The sequence below is a fragment of the Mesoplodon densirostris genome, chromosome 13 (genome assembly GCF_025265405.1).
Source record: "Mesoplodon densirostris isolate mMesDen1 chromosome 13, mMesDen1 primary haplotype, whole genome shotgun sequence".
In the NCBI taxonomy this organism is placed as follows: domain Eukaryota; kingdom Metazoa; phylum Chordata; class Mammalia; order Artiodactyla; family Ziphiidae; genus Mesoplodon; species Mesoplodon densirostris.
Window position 1 is genome coordinate 62,899,880 of NC_082673.1, and position 13,555 is coordinate 62,913,434.

The window sequence follows — 13,555 nt, forward strand, 5'->3', positions numbered from 1 at the left end:
TTAATATTTTGTGAATTTTATTTATTGATTGGATCTTTTTGGTTCAAAGTCTGAGCACAAGTATTCGGAGTCATCCTGCTGTTGAGCTCACTGCTGTGATAAAGATTAGCCGAGTGCTACCTTCTCTAAAATATCGATTCTTTCTGGGTACCTGAATTCAAAACTTTCCTTTTGTAAAACATAGCCATAGCTGGATTTACCAACAATGTAAGTTTATCAAAAAATGGAAAACTATTACCAGTAATATAAGTTATTCAGTTCAGCACTGAAATCCAGTGACTAAAAAACCAGGCGAGGAACTAAAACCTGAATTGCAGTGCCTGCCTCTGCCCTCCCACCTCTCTATTACACAGGCTCACTTAATAAACCGTGTCCCAGAGGAAAGATAAGGTGCAAATGATTACCTTGTCTACAGCTGTAAGTAGTTTGGATCTGTATGCACATCAGAGAAGGCCGAACAGCCAAATGCAGAAGCCTTCCAGGGGGAAGAAGCGTCACCAGCAGAAATAGCACCACTTAGCGCTTTTCAATGCTCATCAGATTCCACGATGATGCCGCTTAGCTTCTATATTTGTAAAGAAGTCATCAATGCCAAGGTGAATCTGTTTTTCAACTTTGGGAAACTTGTATGCTTTCAGATATATTAAAGTGAAAGTGAAAAAAGGTTGTTTTCTAGTCTTTTAGAATATTTGTGTTTTCTTTGGAAACTTTCATATAAATTTGAGGCCTGTAATTTTAGCTTTATTTTTTCACACACATTTATTGTCATGGATGGTGTCTTGTTTGCTTACCTTTGAAATTTAATCAGCTGGTTTAATTAACTGTCCAAGGTTTCTCTAAAACGATGTCCTGAATCTTCTAGGCAACTCTGCCCTATCATATGCTGTTGTTATCTTTTCCACCAGCGTTTTACCACAAGTTGTTTAAAAACTATGATCTCTTTCAGGCTGGAAAAAAAATGAAGTGCAGTTGAAAAGGCAGTTATGCCGAAAGATAAACAGAGCAATATTACTTATCAGAATGGGTACAATTTTTGCTTGCTTAATGAGTACAATATATAGCCTTGCAGTATATACACAATGAGGAAAAAAAGCTTTATAACATATCAAGTATGCCATACTACTTCAGGCATAACTGCACAGGATACATATCTAGGCCTGAGAGTGCAGATAACAAAATATAAGTGCTTTGCCTGTCTAAACATGTTAAATAAATGAGCATTCACTATCGCATTCCAATACATTAGAAGATGTACTTGCATAGTTAATTTTCTTTTTAATGCACCACACGTGATCATTTGAAGCACCAAGCCAGAGTCTATCTTAGTGTTTGAAGAGAGGGTTCTTTTCATTTAAACAAATCTTTATTTAAATAAGCCTTTCTGAAAAGGCTCTTTGGCATATCTCCTTTTCAGGAAGTTCAGTCAGGGTAAAAGGAGATAAAGAAGCTGCATTATAAGAAATATTATATAAGTAAAGATCACTCAGCGCTCACGACCCCACCCCACCCCACCCCCCAAGAAATGGCAGCAGACTTATAAGGAGAGTAAAGCTAACTGGAATTTCACTTTAATTTTCTAAATTTTAGGAACTTTGTTTATTTGCTTTGTAGTTTTAGGTATCATTCATATATATATACACACATATATATATATATTCCCCAGTATCTGGGGGAGAGAGAGAAAAAGAAATAACTTCTTACTTCCATAAGGTACAGAAAGAGTACATAAAGAGTAACTTCAAAGCTTCACCTGAAATAAATTTTGTGGTTGTATCCCTACCATGCTTGTTCTTAGGCAGTATAACATGTAATAACATGGTTAATGATTAAGTCAAGCACTGGAAGGCAAACAGTTGACAAAACTCTCTACAGATTATGTCTATACTTGGTTATTAATCTTCTCCTACTGTTGGTCACTGAACAGTTCATTAGATGCAAGGAATACAATTTTCCACATAGGCAAGTACGAAAATTAATAAAGGGAAACAGCACTAAAATGGAGTAGGGAAGTCAGAAGGGGGAGCTCGCATGTACTACTTGACTTCAGTATAGATCCCAACAGGAAGAAATGGACTTTGCATCTCCATCAGGAAGTGACGCTACTTAATACCTCTCAGCTGAAGGAAGAAAGCATTTCTCCTCGCCTGACAACAGCTCAGCCAATGAAAGAATGTAAAAACTCAGCCAGTGAAAAGCCACTATATTTGGAACTTTCAATTTCCTCCAATGAGCTTTTTGTTTATAATGGCCCCACCCAACCTCCCCTTCTCTATAAGAGTTTCCTCTGTTTTGTTTCACCAGACTTTCATGTGGTTGACCATAGCTACCTGTGCTGAATTACAGTTCCTTGCTATTAAACTTGTGTCGCTGGTAAAATAACTGGCAGTTTTATTGTTTTAGGTTAACAAAGGGAAGAGGAGGACAGCCGTTGTCTTGATCAAACACTCCACCCCGTAGAAACTGATGTGAAAAACATGAGAAGGTCCTATTGACATCAATCCAATGTACAGCAGGCTAGAGCATTCTATGTCAATTCTTTTTCTTTTTTCTTCTTAATAGGGGGTCAGCTTTGGTGCACGACTACGAAGGCCATCTCTGAGGGTGAAGAGCTAATTGCCTTTGTGGTGGATTTTGACTCAAGGCTACAAGCTGCCAGTCAGATGACTCTTACAGAAGGGATGTACCCGGCGCGCCTGCTGGACTCAATTCAGCTGCTCCCTCAGCAAGCTGCCATGGCTTCTATTTTGCCTACAGCTATTGTCAATAGTAAGTGCTGAGTGCAATAGCCCAGTATAATAGCTTTGTAGTGGTGATGGGTATTTATGGGAGAGAAAAAAATAATGTCTACTGACAGGCAACCAGGGACAGACTTTTTTCTCCAGTGTTATGATTTTATTTTATATTCTCTCCAATTTTAAGTGTGTGTGTGTGTCTGTGTGTGTGTGTGTGTGTGTTCGCTTCTCGTGGGAGTATAAAAGGAATAACTTAAATTCATTCATTTCAGGTTGGATTCCTGAATGTCACACAGAAAAATCTGACATTCTAAACTAAACAACATTCAAGACTATTTAGCTATAAGAGGTCCAACAGCTTTCATTGTTGCTCCTATGGTAGAATAATTTTGGTATTAAAAGCCATAGAGTTAAAACATAAAATTAGAAAAAGGACACAAAATCAAATTTGATTAGATACACTAATGAAGGGGATATGTAGGCTGGATAAATCAAGACATCAACTAATGTAAAAAAAAATAAAGAGAAGAGAAAGAAAAATACTTACAATCTTAGAATACTTTATATGGAGAATTTTAAAATGTGCCCTGGCAAATATACCTTTGTGATTAAAGTTTGTTAAAAGGACTATTGAACTTAGTCTGTATTTTCTTGACATAAAATCAGTGATCTAGGAGTCCCAAGATCAGAATTCTAGACTCTGCTCTGCTTTTATCTAGCTCTGTGAGAAAACGTGAGTACATCTTAAGAGGAGAATAGATTCTAAAGCCAGTGGCAAGTGAAACATTGCATTGAGTCAAAAATGTCCTTGAAAATCCCTGAGACTTTGAATGATGCAGAAGTCTAGAGACTACAATCATGTCTTGATATTATATATGTATACATATGTACATACATATATATTCAACAGTAATTATGTTCTTGCTGTAACAGCGTCCTTTAGAATGAGGAACTTCTCAGTTGTATCTGGAATTACTCTGCATCCAACCAGTGGACTCAGTGTACACAACCCAAGCTACTATTTTTGAATTTCCTTAATGTAAATGTAGTTATTTTGTTTACTGAATCTTTAGTTTGATTTGGATAGTGAGGAACTTGAAATAACATGGACCCAACTTGAAACTGAGGCAAAATGATTTTGTTACCACATATTCTAGGAGTGTCTTATATTATTGTGATGTTCCAGTGTATGAATGTTATATTTGAAGGAATACACTGTTTGCTTTCTATAGCAAGATAACTATTAATCCCAAATATATCACCATAGATGCATACAGGCTTTGTTCTCATTCTTTAATTAGTTAATCAGTTAAAGTCATCCTGAAAAATGAACGCTTTATGATACACTGGGCCCTCTGAAAAATATAAATGTAACTAAAACTTGGGTGGGACGAGCTAAATAATAAACAATAGTAGTATATAATTTTGTAATTAAATTGTATTTTAAAATTCTGTATTGTATCTGCTGTCCTTACTTCTCATTCGCTAGAATTTGGTCCTTAATTTTCTCCTTCTCTCCTTCAACAGTATCTCCCAAGCCAACTCCTTCACTATCATGTGTTCCACCACTCACTATACATTAACAGTTTATAAATCACAAGTCCAGCTGTTTCTGGCGAGTTTCAGACCTCTCTTGCCATCTTTGCAATGTTCCTCTCTCTTTCTCGCAGAAATATCCACTCCCACATATCTAATGTGACCATATGCCCCAGTGTGCCTGGATTAATCCCAGTTTACAGTGTTATCTGCCGCCCCTCTGATCAGAGGCACTACAAAAGTGCCAAGTTTGCACAATACAGTGTCAGATTTAGTCACTCTATATGTGCCCCAGCCGGAATTCATCACCCGTCTGTCTTCTGTTCCCTGTAGAGATGAATGAAAACATCACTTAACACAGAAATGCTAACAAGAGGTCTAGGCACCAAGGAGAAACCTTACCTTCTGCTCTAACATCTAATTGCAAAATAGTGGTCACCACTTCCAGTCAGTTCTGCTTGCTTCCTCAGTATAACTTTTCTTCTTTCTGTCCCCCTTTCATTGAGGCATTATGGAAGAGTGTTTACACCAGGGTTTTCCAATCCCAGTTCACCCAGTTGCATGATAATGGCAAGTTACTCAGCCTCACATTCTTCACCTATTAATGAATGAGGGGAAAACACAGAGAGAGAAATTTTCCATGAATGAATACATGAGAAATACATATCATACATATTATAGCATGACTTAACAAATAGTACGTGACTATTAGCTACAATTTAAATTCTGTCATATTTCCCTTAGATTACTGTAGTTGTCTCCTACCAGTCATAAGTCTTCCTTCCAAATTCACTACCTTCAAAACTCCACTGTTAGGATTATATCATAGCTGATTCTGTCAGTCTATTGCTTGAAATGATTCAGTCATTTTCTATAATCATTGAGATAGAAATCTAAACTTAAAAAAACAGACAGGGCCTTTGGTAGTCCGACCCTGACTTCTACAACCTCATCTCTCCCAGCCCCTTGCCTGAGATTACAGAATAGCCTCCCAGCCTCCACCCAGTCCCTCTCTCAGGCTCCCATAGCTGATCCCTTGATCAGGAGGACACAATCCTCCTCTCCACCTGACTAGCTTAATTTCACCCTTCACAACGCAGCTAAGGCATGTCATCATCTTCCCTCTAAATCCTTCTCTGACTTCATCCTCCCTCCAGTTCTCTCCCCAGCTTAGTGTCTCTCTTCCATGTCCGAAGCCCCTGTCAGATACCTCCATCACTGTGTGTGTGGTCATCACATTCTAATGTAATGAACTAACCACTTGTTAACCAGCCCCAAGAGATCTAAGCTCCTTAACAACAGCTGTTTGGTCTCTCATTTTGTTTTACACCCAACTCAGCATAGATCTGGCACTAAGGAGGTACTCTGTAATTAATTTATTAAATAGACCAATGATGTCAGGAGTTGGCGTCAAGGCTAACTTTAGTTCAGCCATTAGATCCCTTACCTTTTAATCAAGCAGATAAACCAATTCACATTGCTATTTATAAATGCCTATTTTTCTAAACTATAAATACAATATAAACAATTTAGGATTAATCTCTTGCTTTATGTGGGGATTCTCCTAGAGTACCACTTTCTAAAGAGTCTGTGGGAAGGTAAACTGCATTAAGTGGAACATTTCTTTAAAAATAGCCCTGTACTATGGAACAACACCCAAGACTGCACTAGCCACTGTCTGATTGCCTAATTCGTAACCTGGGAGCAGACTCTGAGAAAAATTGAACCAAATGCTGCTTTACCCATGGTTGGCTCCAAGTGGGCAGCAGCTAACATGTCCCTGTGTTTCTGCCTGCAGAGGATATATTCCCTTGCAAGTCCTGTGGCATCTGGTATCGGAGTGAGCGGAATCTGCAAGCCCATTTGATGTACTACTGCAGTGGGAGACAAAGAGAAGCTGCTCCAGTGTCAGAGGAAAACGAAGACAGCACTCCTCAGATTTCCAGTATGTGCCCCTTCCCACAATGCACCAAGAGCTTTTCAAATGCCCGAGCTCTAGAAATGCACCTGAACTCACACAGTGGTGAGTGCCTCTCTTGTTTCTTCTTCTACTCCAGGAGACCCTATTCTTTCTCTACATATATACGTACATTCATACATCTCTATCTATCTATAAAATCAAAATTAAAGTTGCTGGACCAGCTGGTTATTATCTTTTGTCAGGTACAAGTATACTCTGTTCAAAGGACTTGGGTCTGAATTATTTTCTAACGACTTACAGTGCTCAGTTTACAGGCTAAATCATTCTAGTTTTTTCTCAACTAAAGTAATTAGGCTGAAAAACAAGTTTCTTTTCTTTTTTTTTTTTTAAGCCTGCTCTTAAGAGCAAGGTGGCAACTATTCCCATTTATTTTGGAATTGTATGCCCAATTGTTGTCAGTATCATACATAGTATTCTAATTCCTATATTTTAAAAACAACTGAAATGAATCAAATGTACAGAATTATATTAATTTTAGATATTTCTTTGAACATTCTTGGATAGGGCAAACCAAGGTTTGGGAATCATAGTTATTCAGCACCTAGAATATGAAACTTGTAAGTCACCTCTGGGTGACTTTATGCTTGGGTTGAATAATTAAAAATGGAAATAGGTGCTCAGTTTAAAAAAAACTAACTCCAACCTCCAGTGCTCTAGTACAGTGCAAGCTTTTGTCTTTGCACCTATAAAAATAAGCCATTTCCTTTCTACTTATTCTCTTCCCTCTCCCTACAAAGAGCTGTCTTTATGTAGGTGATAAAGCAGGGGAAGCAGAAACAGGTTGGTTGTCTCACATGGTGAGTGTAAAGTCACGCACAAAACAAAAATAGAGATAGAGGGATCTTCCCAGCTCAATAGGAAAATGAGTATTGGATTAGCCAAGGAGAAAAGGAGACAAATAAAAGAAGTCCCTTTTTATCTCTATCTCTCTGCCATATTTTCATCTTATAAATATAAAAGACAATTCTCATTTAAGTCTAGAGGGCAGAGAGGCGGAACCAAGCCTGATTTAACCATATGCCAACAAATGGGAACAAGAGTTGACCTTAGTAAGTAAAAGTATCCATATCCTGATTCCAATTCATAGGGGAAGGGGTCCCCCCGACCAAGTAATTCTTCAGACACCAACTGAGTGTCTTGCAATGCAACTCCACTCAATTCTGACACTCTGCAGAGAGAGCATTAAATTCCCCAGATTAAGGGGTCAGTCCTACAACAGTGACTCCCCCACCGCCACCCCAATTCAGACTTTAGTCGTTTGTGCTTCTGACCAGTCGACTATAAATCAGAAGTCACCAAGACACCCCCTTGGTTTGACTGCTTTGCTAGAGTGTCTCCCAGAACTCAGAAAACCCATTTGTTCACCAGATACTGGTTTATTATAAAAGGATATAACTCAGGAACAGCCAGATGGATGAGGTGCATAGGGCTAGGTTTGAGGAACAGGCAAGGTGCTTCCAAGTGCTCTCAGAGCCTGCCACTCTCCCCAAATCTCCACATGTTTCCCAACTGAGATGCTCTCTGAACTCTGTTTTTTGGGGGGTTTTATGGAGGCTTCATTACATAGGCAGGATTGATTAAGTTATTGACCATTGGCAATTGAACTTAATCTCTAGCCCCTCTTCCCAGAAGTGGAGGAGGGGAAGAATGAAAGTTCCAACCCCTGTAATCACAAGGTTGCTTCTCCAAACAACCACCCATCCTTAGGTTACCTAAGGGCTTGCCAAAAGTCACCTCAGTAACATAACAAAGACACCTTTATCACTCTTATCGCAGGAAATTCCAAGAGTTTTAGAAGCTGTGAGCTGGGAACCAAGGATAAAGACCAAATATATATGAGAAATAGATTTTACTCATCAGAATGACCAAATACATATTCCTTGTAAATCACAGTATTGCAATGAGCCTTACCCACCAGTCAGTGGTGATATTCAAAATATTTAATAACTGACTAAAAACAGGCCATGATCAATCAGCATGGATGTTGGTCCTAAATGACTACATTAGTGTACTGGTACTAATATCAGCCCTAGATAGAGATAAACCATGTTCAGCAAAACCAATGAATAAAATTCTAAATTTGTACCAAAGATAAATTAGTAGGTTATTAATTACTTTAGAAAATGGTTTCTATTTGGATTCTTTTGAATAAAGACCTAATCTGGTACACTAAATGCACTAAGATTTATTTGATTTGCACATAGGTTGTCACTATCAACTCTTAACTAATGCCTGCTTCTTCCTAATGTAGAGCATAATGCTGTGGTAAGAAGGTTATTGGATTCGAAATTATAAAATCTGATGTTGAGTCATGGCTCCATCACTGAATAGCTTTATTACCATAATCAATTCCTTTAGCCTCCCTGCATGTGTTTCCCGACCTGTAAAATTGAAACAATGATGCCTATCACACTACAATGCAATAATATTCATGAAAGTGCTTTGGAAACCATAAAGGGCTGTTATTATCATCATATATGGTGAAGGATATCACAAGAAAAAAGAAACTATCACAAATAAGATTCTGAAAGATTTCAGTTCGTCTCTGCTGTGTTGAACACATAAGGTCATTAGTAACGGCTCATATCATTAGAAAACCAATATGTGTGGTTCTCAGTATTCTGATTTTGTATGTTTCTCCAGGAGTGAAAATGGAAGAATTCCTCCCCCCTGGTGCTAGTCTAAAATGCACCGTCTGTAGCTACACTGCTGATTCTGTGATCAACTTTCACCAACACCTGTTCTCCCATCTCACTCAAGCTGCCTTCCGATGCAATCACTGCCACTTCGGCTTCCAGACTCAGAGGGAGTTATTGCAGCACCAGGAGCTCCATGTCCCTGGCAGCAAACTGCCCAGAGAAAGTGACATGGAACACTCTCCAAGTGGAACCGAAGACAGCTTACAGACAGCCACAGACTTGCTGACCAGAAGTGAACTCCCCCAGAGCCAAAAGGCCATGCAGACTAAAGATGCGAGCTCTGACACGGAGCTGGACAAGTGTGAGAAAAAGACTCAGCTCTTTCTCACTAACCAGAGACCCGAAATTCAGTCTGCAACAAATAAACAAAGCTTTTCTTACACGAAAATAAAGTCTGAGCCCTCTAGTCCAAGACTTGCCTCATCTCCAGTTCAGCCTAATATTGGGCCTTCTTTCCCCGTGGGACCCTTTCTATCTCAGTTTGCTTTTCCCCAGGATATCACAATGGTCCCTCAAGCTTCAGAGATCTTAGCCAAGATGTCTGAACTGGTACATCGGCGACTGAGGCACGGAAGTAGTAGCTACCCTCCCGTCATTTACAGCCCCTTGATGCCCAAAGGGGCTACCTGTTTTGAGTGTAACATAACATTCAATAATTTGGATAATTATCTAGTGCACAAAAAACATTACTGCAGCAGCCGATGGCAGCAGATGGCCAAGTCCCCGGAGTTCCCTGGTGTTTCAGAAAAGATGCCTGAGGCCGTGAGTCCCAACACTGGCCAAACCTCCATAAACCTTCTCAATCCAGCCGTTCATTCTGCTGATCCTGAGAATCCACTTCTTCAAACCCCCTGCATCAATTCTTCCACTGTTTTAGATTTAATTGGGCCAAATGGGAAGGTCCACGACAAGGACTTTTCCATTCAAGCTAAGAAGCTCTCCACCCCCAACAGCAATGATGATAAAATTAATGGAAAACCTGTTGATGTGAAAAATCCCAGTGCCCCCTTAGTGGATGGGGAAAGTGACCCAAATAAGACTACCTGTGAAGCTTGCAACATTACTTTCAGCCGGCACGAAACATACATGGTCCACAAACAGTATTACTGTGCTACGCGCCACGACCCTCCGCTCAAGAGGTCAGCTTCCAACAAAGTGCCTGCTGTGCAGAGAACCATGCGTACGCGCAAGCGCAGGAAGATGTATGAGATGTGTCTTCCTGAACAGGAGCAAAGGCCTCCGCTAGTCCAACAGCGATTTCTCGATGTAGCCAACCTCAGCAATCCTTGTACCTCCACTCAAGAACCCACGGAAGGGCTGGGAGAGTGCTACCATCCAAGATGTGATATCTTTCCAGGAATTGTCTCAAAGCACTTGGAAACGTCCCTCACGATTAACAAGTGTGTTCCGGTTTCCAAATGTGACACTACTCATTCCAGTGTTTCCTGCCTAGAGATGGACGTGCCCATAGATCTCAGCAAAAAGTGTTTATCCCAGTCTGAGCGGACGACTGCATCTCCCAAAAGGCTGCTGGACTACCACGAGTGCACTGTGTGCAAGATCAGTTTCAACAAGGTAGAAAACTACCTGGCCCACAAGCAGAATTTCTGCCCGGTCACTGCACATCAGCGTAATGACCTGGCTCCGCTCGACAGCAAAGTGTTTCCGAATCCAGAAAGCGAACGAAACAGCCCCGATGTCAGCTATGAAAGAAGCATCATCAAATGTGAGAAAAATGGGAATCTGAAGCAGCCTTCCCCCAACGGAAACTTATTTTCATCCCACTTAGCAACTCTGCAGGGCCTGAAAGTCTTCAGTGAAGCCGCTCAGCTCATTGCGACAAAAGAAGAAAACAAACATTTGTTTCTTCCACAATGCCTGTACCCTGGAGCAATAAAGAAGGCAAAAGGGGCCGACCAGCTCTCTCCTTATTATGGAATAAAGCCAAGTGATTATATTTCTGGTTCTCTGGTCATCCATAACGCTGACGTGGACCAAAGCACAAATGCGGAAAATGAATCTCCCAAAAGCCAGGCTTCTTCCAATGGGTGCACTGTGCCGAAGAAAGATTCCCTGCCCTTGTTGCCCAAAAATCGAGGCATGGTCATAGTGAATGGTGGACTGAAGCAAGACGAGCGCCCTGCCGCCAACCCACAGCAAGAGAACATTGCCCAGAATCCTCAGCATGAAGACAGCCGCAAATCTCCCTCCTGGATCTCGGAGAACCCATTAGCCACGAACGAGAACGTCTCCCCAGGAATTCCCTCCACAGAGGACCAGTTGTCTAGTATAGCTAAAGGTGTGAATGGCTCCACCCAGGCTCCAACCAGTGGGAAATATTGCCGGCTGTGTGACATCCAGTTCAACAACCTCTCAAACTTTATAACTCACAAGAAGTTTTATTGCTCATCACATGCAGCAGAACATGTCAAATGAAATCACAAAATAAATAAACATCACTCACCTTTGGTACCAGTGTTTAGTATGTTGTTCTACCCAGTACAGAAAAAAAAAAAAAAAAAAAAAAAAAAAAGCTGTTTGAATTACATCTGGGCAATCAGGAGACAATTCATTATGGCTGAGTTGAAGACTTAAGGTGTAATTTCATTACAGTCCATTAGTAAAGTGTATTATTGGTGCCATTTTCCAAAAAAATTAATTTATTTTACCAGCAGTATTCATAGCTGTGGTTATGTTATTTTTTATTTAAAAACTTTATATTAAAGTCATTTGTAATGTTATTGTATAGTTATTGTGTAGCATATCTGGTTTGCACTGTATAGTAGCTTTTAAAGAAAATAGTCACAAACAATACAGAAAAGCATTTTAGAAATAGCTTCCAAAGCACTTGTGTATCTTGATTTCTTCTTATATGCTGTTGCGGATATATGTATATGCTAAAATATAACTTGCAAAGATGTTCTAAATACACGTACTATAAGTTCGCCTTAAGATTTCAATTCTTGGATAATCAGGCTCCGTTTGCACTTTATATTTTAGCAGATACAGTCTCTTAGTAACTAGGCTTTGCATTTGTATGTAGCCGTATGTTTCTGTCCATTTTCTTAATCTTAAACAGGTATGTTAAATGAAGATGGCAGTTTTTTTCTTGTATAGTACTTGTATTTTCTTTCGCTGATGCAGCTCTGTCTCAATTTTTAAACTTTGCTGTTAAATGCAATACTTTATAAGAATGAACAAAATTACTGGAAGCAGTATTGTAAGTAATGAGGTAGTATTCATCGGTTTTATCTTTTGAAAGGCACAGTCTAAATCGAAACCCTAAACTCAATGCTGCAAGTATGAATTTAATTCATATATAAGATCTATTTAAATATAAGAGTAGCAATACTGCACCTGGTGATCAAGATAATGTTCTACTTCTGATAGAAATAATTTCTCAACAGATGTTGTTACTATGCATGTATATGGATGGAATAAAATTCCAGATTGTTGGAGAAGTTTGGCATACTTTTTTTTTTTAAATACAAGGGAAAACCTATATACCCGTCCTTTGTAACAAGAATAGGTTCAAAACAGTACTGGATAGCTGTAGTAACATGATGACAAAACAGTTACTATAACTTATTTTATTAAAATGAACCGGAAACTCCAGGCTCTGGAACTAGAAAAGTTCTTCATTATGAATCTGTAAAATAAGCACTATCTCTCTGTTCTCTACCCACCCCCAACTGTAGCACACAAAAAAGAACAATTTCATGAATGTCTGAAAGGCTTACAAAGTCTACCATAAGAATTGGCACCAAAGATGATCAAGTGCACCCAACTTTTATTTTTTATTTTATTTTCTTTAATTTTTATTTATTTATTTCTGGTTGCATTGGGTCTTCGTTGCTGCGCGCCGGCTTTCTCTAGTTGCGTTGAACAGGTGCTACTCTTTGTTGCGGTGCGCGGTCTTTTCATTGTGGTGGCTTCTCTTGTTGCAGAGCACAGGCTTTAGGCGAGTGGGCTCAGTAGTTGTGGCTCGAGGGTTCTAGAGCTCAGGATTAGTAGTTGTGGCACACGGGCCCAGCTGCTCTGCGGCATGTGGCATCTTCCCGGACCAGGGAATCGAACCCATGTCCCCTGCATTGGCAGGCAGACTCTCAGCCACTGCGCCACCAGGGAAGTCCCACAGCCAACTTTTAGATGGAGTTTACCAGAGAGAGGTTTGCATTTTGAGGAGCAGCAGAGTGGTATGGTAAAGTGACTGGTGAATAAAGATGCACAGACTTCATGCTGGCAATTTGTAGAAGACACTAGTTTTCACACATCTCATTTGTTCATTCTGAGGGTTTGCATGTTGAGGGAGAGTAGAGAGCAGATAATGTTGGTTAGATCATAGAGGATCTAATGAGCCACCCAGAGATGTTGACATGTGATTCAGTAGTCAAGATGGCACCTGTTGCCCATCAAGACAGATGCAGTCTATTGCAGTTTGAGAAACGCCCCCGATCTGGAAAGGCAGTTACCTGTGGTTAAGACACACTGTTTGCTAGTAGGTTGTGATGCACTGTTTTGTTTTGTTTTTTAAAGAAGATGTTGGGGGTGGGAGTTTATTAATTTAATTATTTATTTTTGCTGTGTTGGGTCTTCGTTTCTGTGCG

The 13,555-nt window shown here is 39.8% G+C and overlaps 1 protein-coding gene across 1 annotated transcript in view; it reads left to right on the top strand.

Annotated features, from left to right (window-relative positions):
• ZFPM2 (zinc finger protein, FOG family member 2) overlaps positions 1-11,384 on the top strand; it is a 384,049-nt gene extending 372,665 nt beyond the window's left edge. The window contains exons 6-8 of the mRNA XM_060116199.1: positions 2,560-2,766; positions 6,067-6,291; positions 8,893-11,384. Of these exons, the coding sequence (XP_059972182.1) occupies positions 2,560-2,766; positions 6,067-6,291; positions 8,893-11,384 (2,924 nt within the window). The remainder of the gene's footprint in view (positions 1-2,559; positions 2,767-6,066; positions 6,292-8,892) is intronic.
• The last annotated feature ends 2,171 nt before the right edge of the window (positions 11,385-13,555 follow it).